This window comes from Parasteatoda tepidariorum, chromosome 12, assembly GCF_982258835.1.
Source record: "Parasteatoda tepidariorum strain Cologne lab strain chromosome 12, Ptep-v5.0, whole genome shotgun sequence".
In the NCBI taxonomy this organism is placed as follows: domain Eukaryota; kingdom Metazoa; phylum Arthropoda; class Arachnida; order Araneae; family Theridiidae; genus Parasteatoda; species Parasteatoda tepidariorum.
The window spans coordinates 33,633,642-33,653,846 of record NC_141766.1 but is presented as its reverse complement, the minus strand read 5'-3'; the positions used below and the strand labels follow the sequence as shown (position 1 = coordinate 33,653,846).

Below are 20,205 nucleotides of genomic sequence, written 5' to 3'. Positions count from 1 at the left end.
ATCGTCCAATCAACAATCGCTTCCTATTTTCAGAAGTAGACCAAAAAACCAAAATGATAAATTGTAATCGGCATAAACGGTCCATCCAAATGTGCTTTTGCCCATTAAATAAGTGGATGGGCCCCACCCTACCACTCACAACTCCCAAAACTGTTACTGCTGGTTGCCGCGGTAACAGTACTATCTCGAAACTCGGTTTTAACCAACAGTTTACACTTTAATGTTATTTCTCATAACAACAGGATCACATTCCTCTAATATCCTCATCGTATAGTGGTCGTAACAGTTTCGCAGCAGTGTATTAGAGAATAAGTCGCGCCTTAAAAATTAGAGAATATGTTGATTACAAAATAATTTGATAATATTAATAAAATATTTTCAATAATGTTATTTTAAAGTGCTTGAATTTACTTAAAGAACTTAAGCGCTAAAAGGATTTTAAAATAGTCTGTTTCATTTGTTTAAAGGTAAGGATTGAAAAGATTTTTCTTTATTTATTTTATCTACAATTATTTTTTTATTATTTTGTATTGAATGTGCTTGATTTTCAGATAGAAATATCTAAAAGATAACAATAAAATTAGGTAATGATTATAATTAATATATATATTAGTTATAATCATTAATATATACCAAAAATAAATAACCAAATTTATTAATAACCAAATTATGTTATATATAATTATAAAATAATCCATTATAAGTAGCCAAATATATGCCAAATTTATGCTCTTTAATAACCAAATAACCAAAATATAAAATAACCAAATTTATGCTCTAATCAGCAATATATAAAAGTTCAATATTCGCATATTGCTCAATATTATATCTCAATGCAACAGGATTATGTATCTTCGAATATTGTTATCGTGTAATACTCATAATAGTTTCACGGATTTCGAGGAACTGGAATAGAAAATTAGTCAAACCCGTGAATTAGAAACTGTGTGAATTTTAAAATAATTTGATCACAAATAGATTTTTATAAATAATCTTAAAGAGCTTAAATCTGTTACATTTTAACAGCAAAGATTGCAAAGATTTTCTTCCATAATTTTTTTGCATTTAATATATTTAATTTTAAATAACAAAGGTGATATATAACAATATGACATGAGATATGTATCTTCGAATATTGTTATCGAATAATAATCATAATAATTTCACGGATTTCGAATAACTGGATTAGAAAATTAGGCAAACCCATGAATTAGAAACTGTGTGAATTTTAAAGTAATTTGATCATTAAATATATTTTTATAAATGGAGCTAGAGAGCTTAAACCTTATACGTTTTAATAGTAAAGATTGAGAAGATTTTCTTCCACTATTTTTTTGCATTTAATGAATTTAATTTAAATTAAAAAAGGTGATACATAGGAATATGACGAGAGATATTAATTTTAAGCATACAAGATTACACTGTATCATTATAAAGCATTTACATTATTCGTAGATTGTCTAATAAATAATTATAACTATTTTTGAATAATCATAACTATTGGATAATTAAATAATCTAGCAATAACTTGGATGATGCAATTTAAGAGAGTGAGTTGCATCTGAAAAAGTGAATATGTATGTATGTATAAGAGATGGAGAATATTCACAATCCCCTGAGAGAAATGATAATTGTTTAAAAGCAAAATATTAAATTATTTACATATTTTTGAAATAAACTTGAGTAATGATAAAAATTTGAAATAGTTTTTGATAAGTAATAAGTTTTTGTATCGAATGTATTTTATTATACTGCATGTATAAATAAAAACCTCATTAAAAAGCTAAAATTAAATTTACATAGTTTTTTTTTAATGATTTGATCATCGTTCAATTTATTTCAAGTTTTTTTTTTGCATGCTCAATTTGCTACACGAAGTTGCAATTTTTTATTTATCTACCTACTTACACAATTAGATTATTAATATTCTCAATTTGCATAATTTTAATTATTAATATACACAATTTAATTATTAATACACACAATTTGCATAGCTATCTAATACTTTTACATTGTAAGTATTTAAAAAAAATTTAATATTTTTTATAATAATTTAACACTTATTGCAGGTATGCTGGTTATGTTCCAGGGCTAAAGTATACCTTTGGTCACACCTATGGATATGATGAAAGTCGGTTGTTCGTAAGTATTTTTATATACAGTGAAACCTCCAGGAAAGATCACCTCTGTATAGCGATCTCCTTTATTGACAACCACTTTTGGCAGGCACTGAATTTTTTCCTCGTGTTGAAGAAAAACTTTAGGAGAGACCATCAAAACCTCTCCCAGCGAACGTTAAACCTTCGCACCAAATGCGGAAAAGTGAAATAGGTTAACGCGAGAAAATATTAATTTAAAAAAAAGTATATTCAAATGTATAACAAATATTTGTGTGTGGCTCTTATTTAGCGAGCTCTTTTCGACGATCTCTGAAAACGATTGACAACCTTTATTTGAAGCGCAGAGTGCACAATGCAATCAATGATTTAGTCTGAAAGATAAAAGTTAAATTAGAAAAAGAGTTATTTAAAAAAAAAAAAAGAACTAAACATATCAATCAAGCAAGCCTCTCATTTGTGGAAGTAAAAAAAATTTTATTATATAAAACTAAATGCAAAGCTAAGCAAAAAGCATAATTATTTATTTATTTAATATAGTTCTATCATTCATAATTGATAAATTTGTTTTTACACATCAGTAGGGGCATTTTTATTAAGCCTAAATTTTATTCATCTATCCCATTTTTATGACCCCAACGCATGTGGCATTTCAATTCCAATAAAATAACACTGAGTAAAATAAAATCAATTGCAAAAAAAATCTTGTACCTTCAATAACATTTTGAAGTCAATGGAGGTAACTTCTCAAAACAACCAACCTCCATTAACGGCCATTTTACTGTGGAGCAGAGAGTGGTCGCTCCCGAGAGGTTTTACTGTACATATCTTTTATATCCTATATAGAATTATTAACAATGTTAGTGAAACCTAAAGTGTTTGGGTTACTACAAATGTGATGAGATTTTTTAAACTGATTTAAAAACTAAATAAAAGAAAATAGTTGAAAAGAACTTTAATGCTAAATGCTATATTACCAAATCTGTACTCTATAGGTCCAAATCTGTTATTCATATCTACTACAATCCTTTTCTAACTATGGCAGAATTACTATTATTAAATAAACGGAACTTTAAAAAAATAATTCATTGATTTTTAGAAAAAAACATTCAAATGCAGAAATCTTAAAACCTTTTTTTTCTGCTAATAAAAACTGATTACAAAAACCATACAAATTTAAATTTCTAAATTATTACAAAATTAAGAAATGTTTTTTTTTCATTATGTATAAACTATTTATGCTGAGGAATTTGAGGAATAGTAATGAGTTTGTGGTAATATAAATTCAAATCTATTTAATAGTAAATACATAGAAAAAAGAATTATAAATCTTTAAAACATTAAAATATTTCATGTATCGAAGATAAATTTTTGTCAGCAATAGCTGAAATAACATTTTTGGGACGAAATTTATTTTATTATTACTTTTGTTTCAACTTGATTATTCTTTTATCGTAAATTAATTAATTTAAAATATGTTTCTATATGCAATACTTTTGTAACTACCCTCGAAAATACCATTTACTATTTTATACCACAATAATTTTTCTATGAATTATGTCAGACCCGCCAACTATTAAACCTTTTTTCCATCAAATATTTTAAATGATAAAAAGTTTCATGATCTAACTCGTGTATCTAACTCATGTATAAAATTATTCCAGCAATAAACTTCCGTAAACAACTTCAATTAAAAAAAAAAACTCAATTTTTTTTCAGAAATCTTCACATCCAGATTTCAGCTCAGAATTTGCAACTCAAAAGTTGATTCCCTATCAACCAGCTAATCGAAGAGATTCATCTACCACACGTGTCACACAAGATGCATGTCTTCAAAGAAATGGCGTTCACCAGAAAATATCAAAGATTGATGACCTTCAACAACAAAGGCGTGTTCAATGGACGGATGGCAGGTCTGAACAAGCTTCGAAACAAGGTTCTATGGATATTATAAATGCAGATGAATCTTTCATGCAGAAACATGCAGCCATCCAGTGCAGTCTTGAAGAGTTTTTGGAGAAAGAACAAGAGAGAGAAGGGATACGAAGTGCTGCAACCCAATGGAGTGACCAAGAAGCCCACAGGAAAAAGAAATATAGTGCTGCAACTCAGTGGACGCCTGTTGATTTTTCTCCTCTAAAAACAATTCCGGGTTATACTGGTAAGACAAGCATGATCTATATTTAATGTGTGTACCTTAAACCTAGACAACTTTGCTGGGTTTTAGAAAGGTGATGTTATGACATGTTTTTAAGAGGATTCTAGGACGTAAGAAAAACCCTCCATATCAAATTTTCTTTCCCCATCGCAACCCAGAAAGCATGTAACTTTACGACAACCTTGTGTCTGAAATGCTTAAACTAAAAACCTTTTTTCAATAAAGTAAAAATATTGCAATTTCAAACCTTTCATCCTAAAAGGATTAAAAATTATTTTTAAAGCTTTTTTAAAAAGTATTGTCACTTAAGTGAAATGGTCATTTAGGTCCATGATGACGTTTTATCTGATGTCACACTAGCAATAGGATCAAATTGCATTGTCCATTAAAATTTAATGACAAGGTGGATTTTCGATGAGCATATAAGATGTTGCTATAAGAAACCTTATAATTACCTAAAGTTAAAATTATTTTCACCTTAAGACTAGCTTTATTCAAGGATTTTTCACGCTAAGACAACCTCAATTTAAGGTTTTTACATAGAAGGTTGTTTTCCCAGGTTTTGGATTAGGGTAATGTGAGTAGAATAGAGCAGATTGTCACAGATCTCGTTTTAAGGTTAGAAGGTTTACACGTAAACCGCATAAAAACCTTTTTTAGGTTTACTAAAAGGTTTTTGCTAAGGTAAAATAAACCTTATTTTGCTATCTGGGAAGTAATTTAAAATTTGATTTTTTGGAAAAAGGAGTTCCAGTAAACTTAGAGTAAACCATAAAGTTTCAAAAACTAGTATTTTTGTTTTGTTTTGAATATATCAAAATATAAACGAATTATGGCTGAATTATTTGGTAGTGAGGAAGTTACCTTGCAATAATTTGTTTGCATTTTGAAAACATTTTTTTTTTCAGCATTTGAATGTTCATGGTTTATTCTAGGTTTAACTGACTCGATTTGTTTCTGAACTTTAAATTTTAAAACGAAAATGGAGGTGAAACAGAATTTTCAATGAAAAGTGTCTTCCGTGATTTAGGGACCTCTTGAACCACCAAACAATAATTGCTTTCTATTTAAGGCAATGATTATAATGATGAATAGTTTATACCACTATTTCTGTTAAGTTCGACTCTTCAGTTGTTCTAGAATTAAATAGACATGGTAATTTTAAAACTGTAACATATTCTACCGCATCAAAATTTTCTTGTCTAGACTAGTTCAGTTTCGCCTAAGATTTATTTAGTTACATTTAGATAGGTTCCAGCCGTGATTTCTCTGTGGTTAAGGCACTGAACTGTCACTGTGAAGAACTGAGGTTCGATCCCCACTGATGGCATGAAGAACACCTAGTTTCAACTCGATGGGTACCAGCTTGTCTGGGAAGTATGGGCGTCACTGTGCGCAGTGCTGACCACGTTTTCATAATCATGCCGTAAGTCACGAAATTTTGGGGCCTTAACCATTATGACCCCCTGGCCAACAACGGGCTGTCGTGGGAATGCTTTGTTAGATAGATTTAATTAATCCTAGACTGATTCAATTCCGACTAGTTTAGTTACACCTCAAACAATAAGAGGATATTCAGTTACTCGACTTAATTGGTGAAAAAGGAGATTTTCAGAAACCAAAAGTTAAAAACCAGTCTCAGAACAAAATTTCTATTCACCATTGTTACCTCTTGTATGTTTAGTATAGAAACTTGTCACATCATTATGTATGCAAATCAAACATTATTATTACGATTTAGTTTTTTTTAAAAGCTATAAAATTTGTTTTGTGAAGCAAAGTTATTTTAATTCGCACCACGTTCAAAATGAATTAACTTTCAATTCTTAAATTCAATACAAGCAAACATTATAACTGAAAGTATAAAACTATTACTACTTAAAAAGAGCTTACTATGCTTTCAGATAATTAAACTGGTTTTCTTTAATTGCTGATATATACAATAACTGTATAACACCTATGCTGTGATTCAATACTTACCTAATTATTATATAATATAGTATATAAGACGTCTTACATACTCTCTTAACTTTTGAATGGTGTTAGCTTTGGTTCAAAAAGTGATGTTTAGATGCAGTAAAGTGGCTATGTATTTCAAAATAGGAACAACTACAGCGTCACTTGGAGTAAAACTGTGGAGTACTACCTCCACATGTCATGTGTCAAATATTATTATGTCAAACAGAGAGCAGGAAGTGAAAAGTTAATTGCTAAACTGTTGATATTATTACATTCGGCGTCGATTTAGTGTGAATGAACAACTTGGGTCTATTTAAAATTTCTTTTAAACTTTGTACATCGAAACTAGCTCTTTTTTTCTTTAATGACTAACAGTAATTTTCTTTGATAACTGAAATTACTGGTTCCCTTTATTTCCTAAAATTGCGTTGTCACGTCACAGTATAGAAAATTGCGAGTAAACAATTGTACGTTTTAAGCGTTCTTTTTTTTTAAACATCAATGTCCACTAGAATATCCAGTACTAATTTTAAACTATGTCTATTGTTATTCACTATTGGAAAATTGGTTTCAGCTGTAGTTGTAAAAGTGGTGCTTAGGTGTAGTAAAGTGGCGATGCATTTCACAATTACACCAGTTACAGCGCCACTTGGTGCTAAACTGCAGAATTATAGCTTTCACAGCTCAAAAAGGAGAGTATAAGGAGAAAAGTTAATTGAAGTTTAAGATATTCTTCAAATCAATTAGTAGCGTCAATTTAGTACGAATAAGCACCTTGTGGTTCGTTTTAAAACTTCTCCTAAACTTTGTACATAGAAACTAATTCTTTTTTTTTTCCTTAATGACTAGTAGTGATTTTCTTTGATAAGCGAAATTATCAATTCCCTATTCTTTTTACAGCTACTTTTTACTGCTTTCACTGTTCAAAAGAGAGTAGAAGGATAAAAGTTAATTGAAGCTTAAGATATTCTTCAAATCAATTGGTAGCGTCAATTTAATACGAATAAACACCTTGTGGTTCTTTTTAAAACTTCTCCTAAACTTTGTACATAGAAACTAATTCTTTTTTTTTCCTTAATGACTAGTAGTGATTTTCTTTGATAAGCGAAATTATCAATTCCCCATTCTTTTTACAGCTACTTTTTACTGCTTCACTGTTCAAAAGAGAGTAGAAGGATAAAAGTTAATTGAAGCTTAAGATATTCTTCAAATCAATTGGTAGCGTCAATTTAGTACGAATAAGCATCTTGTGGTTCTTTTTAAAACTTCTCTTGAACTTTGCATTTAGAAACTAGTTCTTTTTTTTCTTTAATGACTAGTGGTGATTTTCTTTGATAGCCGAAATTACCATTTCCCTATTCCTTCGAAAATTGTGACGTCACATCACAGTGTAGGAAATCGAGAATAAGCAACTGTACATTTTAAGCCTTTCTTTTTTTTCTTAACAATTATGTCCACTTGAATGTCAAGCATTAATTTTATACTATGCCTTTTCGTAATAAATCAATAATACTATAAAATTTTGTTATTCACTATTTCTCACTATCTAGTATTGCTTCCGAGATCGACACACTGTTTTCTCCCTGGTGGCACAGTAAAGAGGTATCATCTTGAAACACGTAACCATTTTACAATACCTAGACACTACTTTTATATTTTCAGATTCATCAAAATTAAAAGGATGCTTATGGAACGTATAATGTCGTGACATTATACACATTCAATTCCCTAGCAATAATCTTTGTTGCATTAAACCTATTTTTTCTATTTTTACAGAGCAGAAATATAAAATTTGTGTCTCATATTCGAGTATCTTGTCAAAATTATACTTATTTTTGTCAGACGAGGTGTTCAAAAATAAATTAAAATACTAGTAATATTTCTAGGTATCTTTTAATTGGGTAAAATATCGTTTGTTTGTCACTTTTACAGAGATTTTATCACTAATTGCTCTTTCTTGAATTTTAATGTATACAATAAACAAAACTCTAACGAAACTAGACAAAAAAAAGATTATAAAGCATTTAACATAAACAATAATTTAAAGTGAATGTATGAAATGTAATTTTTGACTAAAATAATAAATTATTCAAAAATAATGAAAAATTAGCATAACACTTTGGTAGACGATGTAACAGTACAATTTTAAAATTAAAATAAAGTATATTGAATATTTTTTGCGGCGTTAAAATTTATTTTTTATTTCTAACCTTCGTGAAAAAATATTATTTTGTAAGTTGCAATAGTAAATTTGCGTGACTATTGCTAGAAAATTGATAATTCTACACAAAAATAGCACTATTTTTATCTGTTTGGAATAATATATACTTAACTACCCTAAATAGAGGGGTCATCTATATAAAATACAGTCTTTATTTTCACTGAGTTTGCTTTTTATGCAAGTTGGGAAAAAAATATCTAATAATAAATAAAAAAAATTGAATTAATTTTTAAAAACACTTATTAACCAAGTGTTAACTAAATAATAATTATGGTTCACAAATAATAAATTTTTATCTATCTTGTATGTGTTATTTTAATTTTAAATACTAAATATAGAGTGAACAAAAATTATGTTTTCAAATTTTTTATGCGAATAATGCCTAATACACATTGTTCCATAGTCATTACCCTTTGTACATATTTTTAGAATCTTTATCAGATTTGGAGTAAAAAAGTTATAAAGTACACGAAGAAAAATTCTTGTAAAAATACCGTACTATATAGTAAGGACACTTCTGGTAACAATAATAATAATAATAATAAACATGTTGTTGTTGTTGTCCTTTAGGACAAGGGGTGTGATTGCTCTTGCTTTGCAGTGGCACCATCTATGGTTAAGAATTCGACTTCTTCCACACCCATACGTCACACCCGTTTATCGGGTGGACCCATTCATACATTCATTCATCCACAGATCGTAATTTTAATCTGAACCAAGTAACGATCAATCTCCAATTCAGTACCCCTGAGGTATAATTTGTTATGGGAACATAGAGGACATTGTGACAGGACAGATTCAACATGCACCAGTCATAATTTACTATACGGGGAGAATTCTGCCGTCTAGATTCGAACTCCCGCTCTCACAAATGTGAGCTCAGCGCCCTACAAACCAGGCTTACCCGGCATCAATAATAAACATAATTCTGGTTAATAAAACGAAATTATACGGTTTTTAAACCATTTATTTACTGATTTTTCAGTTCATATAGCTTTTTCGTTGGTTTTATATAGTTTTCAAAATTCTAGTTTTTATTACGACACATTTAGTAAAAAATTACAAAACTGAAAAGTACATTTCAATGAATAAATGGTTTTTATACCCCGTTCAAAGGTATCATGCCGGGATAGCCTGGTCAGCAGGGCACTGGGCCCATGTCCGAGAGTTCGTGGGTTCGAACCCCGCCGACCGAAGACTCCCCGTGTAGTAAAGTGACTGATGCACGTGAAATCTGTAGAGTCGCAAAAGTCCTCCATGTTCCCATAACAAATCAAAACCTCTGGGGGTACTGGATTGGGATCGATCGTTCTCTGATTCAGGTCAAAATTACGATCTGTGGATGAATGAATGGATTTATGAATGGGTCCGCCCTATACACGGGTGCGACGTATGGTGTGGCAGAAGTCGAATTCTTGGTCATAGATGGCGCCACTGAAAAACAAGAAACGCACACTCTGCCTTAAATTTGCTCGGTTTCACCAAGTAGACTTGCCCGTGTGGCAAGTGGCATTAGTAACAACAACAACAACAAAGGTATCATAATAAAATTATCAAATTTTATCACTTATTATGAAACAATATTTTATAGTAAATTTTACTGAAATCATGGCAAAAGCCCTTCTATAAAAATTACAGAGAATATTGATCGTCCCATACATCCCGAAACACGGTAAATTTTACCATATTCCGGTAGTTTCGACCATACTTTTAAGACATAAAATAATAATTAAGAAGGAAAAAAATGCATTAAAATCAAGTGAATTATTCACAAGGAAGTTTAACTAAAAGCAAATTCCAGCATTAAAGGTGAACATTTGAAAACCATTAATTTTACACCAGACAATGAATCTGGTTTTGATTTTTTTTTCTTTTCTTTTACTCTGCATTTCTCAAAAATGTTTCGGCGTCACACTTTTAGCTTTCTTTTTCTCTCTTATTTATTTATTAATCCGACCTCATACGTGTATAATCTTTTTACTTCATTTTCGAAAAAAAAATTCTAAAACTCTATACAGGGTGTCCAAAATTCGACCGATAAATCAAAGGGTGTTAAAAAATCATCTAGAAAATGAAAACTTACCGCAGAACACGGCGATTTAAATTCACAGCATGTAGTCTCTGAATCTAAATGAGACGACAGAGATCAGTTGAGGTTTGCCCCACCTAAATTGAGGTTTGTTTTACACATTTGCGTTCGCAAAATGCGTAATCACCTCGATGTAACGCATCTAAGAAAGTATATTGAAGGCTCAATTTTACTATTATTTTAATATTTTACACATTACAAACATTAAAACTGCGTTAAATAAAGAACTTCATGATCTGCTAGACATTTACAGGGAGAAAAAAATTCTGAAAAAATTACCGCACTGTATGGTATTGTCATTTCTGGTTAAAAAAATCATAATTCTGGGAATAAAAACTAAAATACACGACATTTAAACCATTCATTTGGTTATTCTTCCGTTCATATGGTAATGGTTTACCGGAAATTCTGGTTTTCAAAATTATAGTTCTTAGTACCACACATTTAGCAAAAAATACAAAACTGAAAAGTAAATTTAACCGAATAAATACCTTTTATGCCATGCTCTAAGATATCATTATAAAATTAACAATTTTAATCATGTATTATAAGACCATATCTTATTGTTAATTTTACCAAAATCATTACCAAAGTGCTTTGGTAAAAATTACCGAGCTTTTTGGTGCTCCCATTGAACCAGAAACATAGTAAATTATACTATATTTTGGTTCTTTTGAAAATAATTTTTCTCAAGCAATGTTTAGCTGAAACATTCACTATCTTATTTGTTTCGTGTGTTTAAATACAGTTTCGACAAACCCAGTATTATATTTTAATGCTACTTGAATAAAAGTAATAAAAGAATAATTTGTTACTAGTTGTAATTGTATCTAAAAATATAATATTTCAAAGGAATTATTTCCACCGAATTTGATTTCTTTTTGATATCATATATTTCATTAAAAACATTTAAAAAAAAATTTTTTTTACCCAATATATTTGATTTATGCTTTCTGAATTTAAAAAACGCTTACTTTAAAAGTGTCTTTTGTTGTCATCATATGAAAAATGCAAATTTGTATTCTTGTCCAATTTGAAAATAATTCCTTCATTTCTATCACCTTTTTTTAATAACTTTAATTTTATAACTTTAACTTTAAATTTGCAAATTGTCACGGTCAAGTTTATTTTTAATTGTTCAACAGCATAATTATTATGCATTTTTTGTAAAAAAGAAGGTGATGTAATTTTAAATGTTAGTCAGAAAAACCCCAAAAAATTACTATTCTCTTAGAAAATAAATAATAAATCTTGTCTATCAATTTTCAGTCCATTTCTTAATGTGTAGAGTAACGTAGCTCATTTTTGAGTTGCTGATTTTTAAGAAAACGATATTTTAAATCTTGTGTCATAATATCGATATAACAAAAAAATATTATTCTTTTACGAACCGCAACGATTAAATTTTAAAGCAATCAGTTTACTTTTCGCATTTTTTTTTAATATAAAACTTCAATCTTAAGTAATTTTAAGGAACATATGGAAAAATTTTTATTTAATAATGTAATATTTTTGAAACACTGTACCAATAAGGTTTAAATTTCTAGAATTTATTTCCTTAAATATCAATTAAATAAATATTTTATTTTCAACAAAAAATATTCATTTGGATGTATTTTGTTATAAGAATTTCTGTGTTTTGTTTTTAAAAATTTATTCCGTTTAATTTCTCTTTTTGCTTTTATTCGCTGCTATTATTCCTTCAATTTTTTTTTCAGAACTCTAAAACACAGTTTTTTTTTATCAATTACCATATAAATAAAAATAAACAGTGTAAAAAAGTACTATTCTTGACGTTAGGATGATTACTTTTGTCATATCTAATCACGTAACTAATTATTTGTAGTGTTCGGAAACTATTACTCTCAAATTGCTTTGTACTAAAATACAATTTTCACCACAAAACACAATTATAGAAATAATTGAAACAGTGCCAGGTGAGAACTTTTTATATCTTCAGAATTATTATTTGAAATGTTGCCAAACGATTTTTCAAAGTAGTACTTTACATAAATTCTTTAAATCAATGTTATCTTTAATATTAGAATCCAAAAACGTATATCGATATTTTTGTTGGTAAACACTTTTATTAGTTTAAAGTTTTTAATGAAAAATGTTAATAACTGTGAAAATTTTTATGTTCAATTTATAATCTGCGTTACGCTTTTTATACCAACCCCTTCATAAAATTTTTTCTTTAATAATTTAATCTTTTTTTTTAAATTTTATATTTTATACCCAGCATTGAACAGTTATATATTATACCTTCAGCTTTTCATTGCAACTCTGCAGCTTTGCATTTTTGAGCGCAACCCAGAAGACAAGGGAACTCCTGGATTAATCATTTGGACAAACTAGCCATCGTGGAGGACTTTTTGATTGAAAAACCCACATTTGCGTTACATGGAGAGGAAGACCACAAAACCTCCCATAGTTAGCCCGTCGGCAAGGGTTTCTAACCCATTATCCGTCTACCACTGAGAATATTTTACGTCAGCACTGTGGTCAGTGCGAGCCGAGAGCAGATTTCGTATCAACCAATCACGGCTGGGTCAGATCATTGACAGGCATCATTGACGCTCTATCCTTGAGCCAATCCGGCTCATATAATTCTTTTATTTCTTTACTTATAACTGAAAAATCTTTAATTCTTTAATTTCAAATCTTCACATCAGTACAAATCGAAGGGGGAAATTTCCAACTTTGCCAGTACCATTTATTGTGATTTCATTTTATAATTTTATTATTCACTTGACCTGGCAAGGGTTTTTGATTTTGTTAGATTCATCGAATATATATATATATATATTTTTTATCTTTTGAAAAAAAAAACAATGCTCGTGTAACAATATTAAAGGATTTCGCTTTTGTTAGATGCGTAGAGTATGGTTTTTCTACCATTTGAAAAGGAGATGCTCGTGCAATAATATTAAATAATTTAACTTTTGTCAAATACATACTGTATTGTTTTCCTACCATTTGAGTGAAAAAGATGCTAATGTAACAATATTAAATTAAACAAGCTAAAGAAAAAATTCCAAAAACAATTATATTAGACTTATTTTTTTTTTCAAAAAAGTAATGCAATTGTCTGCAAGAATCCCTGATAAAAAAATTCCAAATCAATTGCAATCACGCGAGGTTTTACTGTATTAATCCCTGAATCATTCTAATTGGAGTATTAATAACAAAAATCTCTTACGGTGTTACTTTAATCTATTATTGATTTGAAGGACACAAGAACGAGTATCGAAAAAGTTTTTTGTTGAAGATGAAGATTATTATCCAATTGTTTATATTTCGTTCTCAGATTTCCTTTACGAGCAAACAAATGTAATCAAATTGAAATCTAGTTGAATGAAGAGTTATACTGAACTAAAAGTAAGAATATATACACTCTTATATACACAGATATATATATCTTAGGATAATTATTCTTTATTCAGAAATATCGCATTAATTTATACCAATAGATTTGTCTTGATAACGACTATTGGTTTCCCCATTTTTAGTTTCTCATTATATTAATTTTTATTTTATTATTTGTGTCTATATATATATATATATATATATATATATATATATATATATATATATATATATATATATATATATATATATATATATGAATGTGAGATTTTACTAATTTTAGTCTCATGAAATTTAGTTTTTAAACTGAAGAAATATGTTATGCATATTTTTGCATGACGATGAGTTTTGATCAAATATATATTATGAATGTCAATCAAATTTATATTTAAAAGCTACCTTCAAAAATTTTTAACTGTCACATTTGTTTTAAGAATCCTTAAACCTAGAGCTAATTATTAAATAATACATTTAGACAAGATTAAAAGACATTTATTTCTACATGAATTTTTGTGCAAATTTTGGCAATATCATTTTGTTTGTATATTTAAAGTATTGTTAACATTTCCCCTTAATAGTGAGTTGTCCAGCACGTGGCGCAACGCCACAACTACTGTGTCTGTTTACAAATGTAAGAGAAAGATTTTTAATATGAAACGATTAGGAAGCAGCAATGTACTCGGCTGATGGAGTAGTTTGTTTTCCTTTATTTCTTAATTAAATTTATTATTTTATTGTTGAAATCATTCTTAACTTGACTCATCACCACATCGAAGAACAAACAGCGATAGAAAGTAAAAGAACACAACAGTATTTTACAATCAAAATCAGTTTAATATTCCCATTTTAGAGTTTTTTCTGAAGTGATGAGTCAATTTTTTTGTCGTATGCCTGTTCAGGCAGTGGGGGTGCGATTGTTCCTGTTTTTCAGTGCGCCATCTATGGCCAGGAATTCCACTTCTGCCACGCCATTCACACAACCACAACCCATTTATATGGCGGGTCACATTCGCTCACATTCACACACAAAGGAGAAAGGACATAGAACACATAGAGAGAGAAAGAAACATCCATGGCTTGCCCGGGATTCGAACACAGGACCTTTCTGATGCAAGGATAGTTCCCTGTCCCCTACACAGGCCGTTCGGCCAAAATTTTGTAAAAATTTACAATATGCCTCACTTTTTTTACAACTACTGAATATATAATGGTTTATAAAGGATGTTCTAAGGCATATAATATCTTAAATAATATTTTTACATATTGCAGGTCATTTACCAGGAAGAAATAATGTCAACCCAGGGAAAACTTTTTGCCAAGAAATGGATGCGTTGCTTACAACATTCAATCCGAAGCAAGCAACCATCTATCCGATGTCTAGACACAACTTCACGTCCGCATTGCAGCAACTACCCGAAAGACCTCCAGAAGGAAAGGATGATCCCTACTTTGACAACAGACCCCCTTCTACATATGCAAACAATTATCCAATTCCTGGTTACCAGGGATTTGTTCCCCATGTAAGGACATCCACTTCTTCCTTGGGAATTCGTTACATCAAAGCGGTAGAAAAAAGTTTAAATGCCTTGCACACCCAACAAAACAAGAAGGCTCTTGCAAAATGTTTATCTGATGAGGAAATAGCAAACTCTCCTAAAAAGTTATTGGACAAACGACCACTTCATACGCCTAGACATAAACCACATCCTAGACAGCAAGCTCTAGACGAAAATGATTGGAGAATAGTGTACAAAAGACCACCTTCAACTTATCTTGACTCTAGTAAGACATACATACCTGGTTACAGAGGTTTCATACCTAAACTCAAAGGCTCCCCTAATACGGTTGGTGTTCGATACAGTAAAGCTGCATTACGGTGCTTGGAAAATGCACATAAAGCTATGAAAACACAAAATCCAGACGATGCGCAAGAGGTAGAACATCAAGAGAATCAAGAGTATCTATCAAATGAGCAAGAAGATGGTGATGAAAATAAAGAAAATGAAGAGCATATCGATGAATCTGAAGAAGTAAACGATACTGGAAATCCACCCAAAGGTGAAAAGACAGCTAGTAATATGAAAGAAAATCGTCTTCAGCGAAATGTGTCTGCTGAAAGACCATATAAACAGCAGCATTCTGACTATTTAAAAGACAGAAAACCATCCACTTATAGAAGTGATGAGAGACATCCCATACCTGGATATCAAGGTTTTGTTCCAAGGTTAAGAGACTCACCGACGACGTTAGGTCTTCGTTACACAAAAGCAGCTATTAAATCATTAGAAGATGTACACAAAAAACAATGTAAGACGACTAGTTAACTACTTGATTTTCTTTTAGTTAATTAATTGCAAGCGTTTGTGCAGCATTCACAAAAGCTTATACACAAGAAATATTTTTTGTTAAACGGTAACTATTTCAAGACACTTGCAATAATTGAGGCAAGCAGTTCCAAAATAAGCTCAATCCATTGTCACAGAGTGTTCAGGTTTCGGATTTTTTTTTTTCAATGACATTTCAACAACACGGGCATCTGAAAGGCATATTTGTTGGCCACTCTTTCAGGGGCACCATATTAAGTTGGTTAACTTTGCTCCCACAGTAAAGACAGATAGTACAGAGAATGAAAGAGCATTCATGTTTTGTTCGGGATTCGAGCCCAGAACCCTTCTAATGCAAGGCCAGTTCCCTAATCCCTACACAGATCTGTCTGTGGGTTCTTGATGTTGAGCTCAAGGTTTATTTGAAGATAATTTTCCTTGATACAAAATTTATTTTTAAAGCAAACCAGTGGTTTTTGTTAGTTTTTATGATGCTAAATAATTAAAAAACTATTTTTTTAATTAAGAATTTTAATTAAGTGAAAACAAAAATAACAATTTTTTTGAGCTTATTGAAAATAATCATTCTTGCTTCATGATGCTTCATAATTGCTCAAAGAAATAAAGTGCAAGCACCTAATTTAAACAAAGATGTTGTTGGGAATGGGCTGACTTTGGAACTAAACGCCTCAATTTTTTTTTCAATTATAAGAAAATGAATGCTTATTGAACTATTATAATAACTATTTTAAATGAAAACGAAATTGACTAATATATCTTTTCTTTCAGTAGAGAATCTTATTACCGGTTTTCTTTCTCTTAATTAATAGTTTGAAGCACAAATTTATTTGTTCAAAAATTTAGATGTTTTAGAATAAAAGCTACTTCCGAATTTCTGCTCAATTTTTGAACTTAGTATAAGATAATCTGATTTCCACGCAGAATAGAAATTTTATTTCTTTTCATCAGTCAAATACAAAAAAAAATGATATTTTGTAATCACAAAATAAACAACAACATTAAATAAGTAAATAATAATTAAATTTTTTCAATTTTCGATTAAGCTGTTACTGTTTGAAATTAAACAAATTTTTTAAGAAATACAAAAAAAAAATCATTTTAAAATGTACAAAGTGCACTCGAAAAACAATAAACATTGAATCAAACTGCAAGAAGAACAAACTGAAAAGAAAAGTTAAATAAAATCTTTTCAGATAACCAGAAACCATGATCAAAACTCCAAAATATTTTTTCTTCATAGACTGAGTTTTAAAAGCCGATGATATTTTAGTCTTAGACCAATAACAATAAATCATAATTTTAGTCTTCAGCACAATAACTTTAACTTTAAAAATGCATGGCAATTACGTTTACTAAACAATTTTGCATTTTTTAAGTATTTCTCTATTATTTACGTAATCAGTATCATAAAGTAGCATTTAATATCTAATAAGTATTTGAAAAGGGATTCTATATTTAATAATAAGTACTTCAAAGTTAGACTTATTATCCAACAAGGAACTTAAACTGGAAGTTTATATCTAATTAATATCTTTAAGCCGGACTTGAAGAGTTGGGAGATTTAATTTTCAATAAGAGTAGAATTTAATATCTAATAAGTACCTTAAAGTGAGACTAAATATCCAATAAGAATCTTCAACAGGAAGTTAATGTCTAATAAATATCTTTAAGTGGATTTCAATTTCTAATAATTGAGTGATTTAATATCTAATAAGTATGGAATTTAATATATAAGAAGTATTTCAAAGAGGGACTTGATACACAATTTCCTTTGTTAAAAGTTGCGACATAAATTAATAACTTATCTAGTAAATTTAAAGCTTTAATTCGAAGTGAAATGCTTTTAATATACTGAAACATAGTAATTAGTGGACGAATGTCTTCAAAAGAAGATTTTCTTATGCAATATAAGCTGAGTTTATTGCTTCTAATATTGCAAAAATGGACATAAACAGTAAAATGTGTTTCAATCATTAAACAATTATAAAATAATCTCTTAAATCCCTTTTCACCTTTTCGATTTTAAAAATTACGTGCTATTTCTAAGATCTTTCCCTCTTTTATAGTTCAAGGACTGGGTGTATACTTAAGTACTTAAAAAAAATTGTCATTTGCAGAAGGAAATTTGATAATGTGAAACGGAATCTTACGATTGTGATAAAAGAAGTTAAACATTTAAAAATGTAAAAGTGAAAGAAGCAATTTAGTTTTTTTCTTCGTTTGTACTTATTCGTGCTTAAAAGATTCTTTTTTTTAATAATCTTTAAATAAATATAAAGTTTTGCTTTTTTCAGGGTGACCAATACATTGTCAGGCAGCTTTTCACTTAAATAGAATTTCTATATATAAGTAAAAAGTAAAAAATTTTGATATTTTCAAGCGTTCAAGAAGTATTTTTACTACCTAGTCACATACATTTCAAGGAATTCTTTCAACTATATATTTTTTTCATGGAATTCTTTCAATAAAAAAACTTAAGAGATATATTTTTCTTAAATCCAGGCTGAAGATTAATTTACTCTTTCATATATATACGAATTAAATTAAGAAAAGATATGATATATTTAGCTTTCTTGGAGCTAACTTTAAGAAAGCTAAAACAAAATCTCTGAATTCGATTTCGGACTTCGTATTTTCAGATTCAGTACAAAAACCTTAAATGATCCAGTATTCTCAATATCATCACACTATACTCATAAACACCAACTAATTTCAAAATCTCATAGCAAAATTTAGTCATATTTTGTTGAAGAAAAAAACTCAAGTCTGGATGAGCATGACAAATCTAATATATGAGCACAACTCTTAAACCAAACGCAAGCACCGTTTTCTGAACTACAACAAAGTATTATTTGTTGTGGTATGTCAGTACAATTAGGCCACAGAATGAAATATCGGATCTCAATTTCAACATGGTTTTGAAGCTAGAAAATAGATAAAACTGACTGTCGTGAGGATAAAAAATCATCAAGATAACGTTTGGTTGTTTAAGACAACTCAAGATTACAAAACCGAATATTTTCAAATCCAGTACGGAAACCTCGAATGATCCAGTATCCTCAGTACCATCACAATATACTCATGAAAATCAACTTATACCATAATCTCATTATAAAAAAGAATAAATGTATTCTTATTCTGTTAAAGAAAAAATCTCAAATCTGGAGGAGCCTTACAAATCTAACATATAAGCGAAATTCTCTGACTCAACGCAAGCATCGTTTCCTGAACTGCAATAAAGTGCAATTTGGTTGTGGTGTGTCAGTATAAATAGGTCACAGAAAAAAGTGTCGGCTCTCAATTTCAGCATGGTTTTGTGCTAGAAAATGGAGGAAACTGATCGCCGTGAAGATAAAAGGTCATTAAGATAATTTTTGGTTGATTTATGGGGATTTTTTATGGATCACTTTGCTCTCGTGGTATTTTAATAGAATATAATATTACTTTGCATGTGTCATTAGGTATTTTCTCTTGGTAGCGTTCGCCCTTACACACCAACGTTGAAACTTTGAAGACGAACCAAATAAGGGACCATCAACTCATATTACAAAAATAAACCAAAAGTAATGAACAGTAATTAAGTAAACGAACAGTAAGTTAATGAACAGTTTAATGAACAGTAAGTTAAAAATAAACCAAAAGTAAACAAAAGTAATCAGTTACTCCCTCCATGGATTTGATGATTTCAGAATGTGAACATTAGAGTTCAGCGGTTTTGTAGGATGGTCACAAGTTCTATTTTAGGGATCATATGTAAGGAATCGTTTAATCCCTGATCACTAGACGTTCTATCACAGAGAACTGCAGAACCCGTCATCAATGTGTTGAAAGATAATAATAATGAAGAGAATTTTTTTTCTGCTCCATGCTTTAGTTTAATTACCATGAAACTCTGTCTCTGGGCAGCAACTACCATGATTTGTTTAGATTTCTAAGAGTTCATAAGG

General features: G+C 29.7%; 1 protein-coding gene across 1 annotated transcript in view; it reads left to right on the top strand.

Annotated features, from left to right (window-relative positions):
- The window catches only part of LOC122269161 (uncharacterized), a 40,445-nt gene extending 23,094 nt beyond the window's left edge, over positions 1 to 17,351 (top strand). Inside the window, exons 3-5 of the mRNA XM_043041020.3 lie at positions 2,070 to 2,142; positions 3,837 to 4,278; positions 15,183 to 17,351. Coding sequence (XP_042896954.1) covers positions 2,070 to 2,142; positions 3,837 to 4,278; positions 15,183 to 16,237 — 1,570 coding nt within the window. The 3' untranslated portion in view covers positions 16,238 to 17,351. The remainder of the gene's footprint in view (positions 1 to 2,069; positions 2,143 to 3,836; positions 4,279 to 15,182) is intronic.
- The last annotated feature ends 2,854 nt before the right edge of the window (positions 17,352 to 20,205 follow it).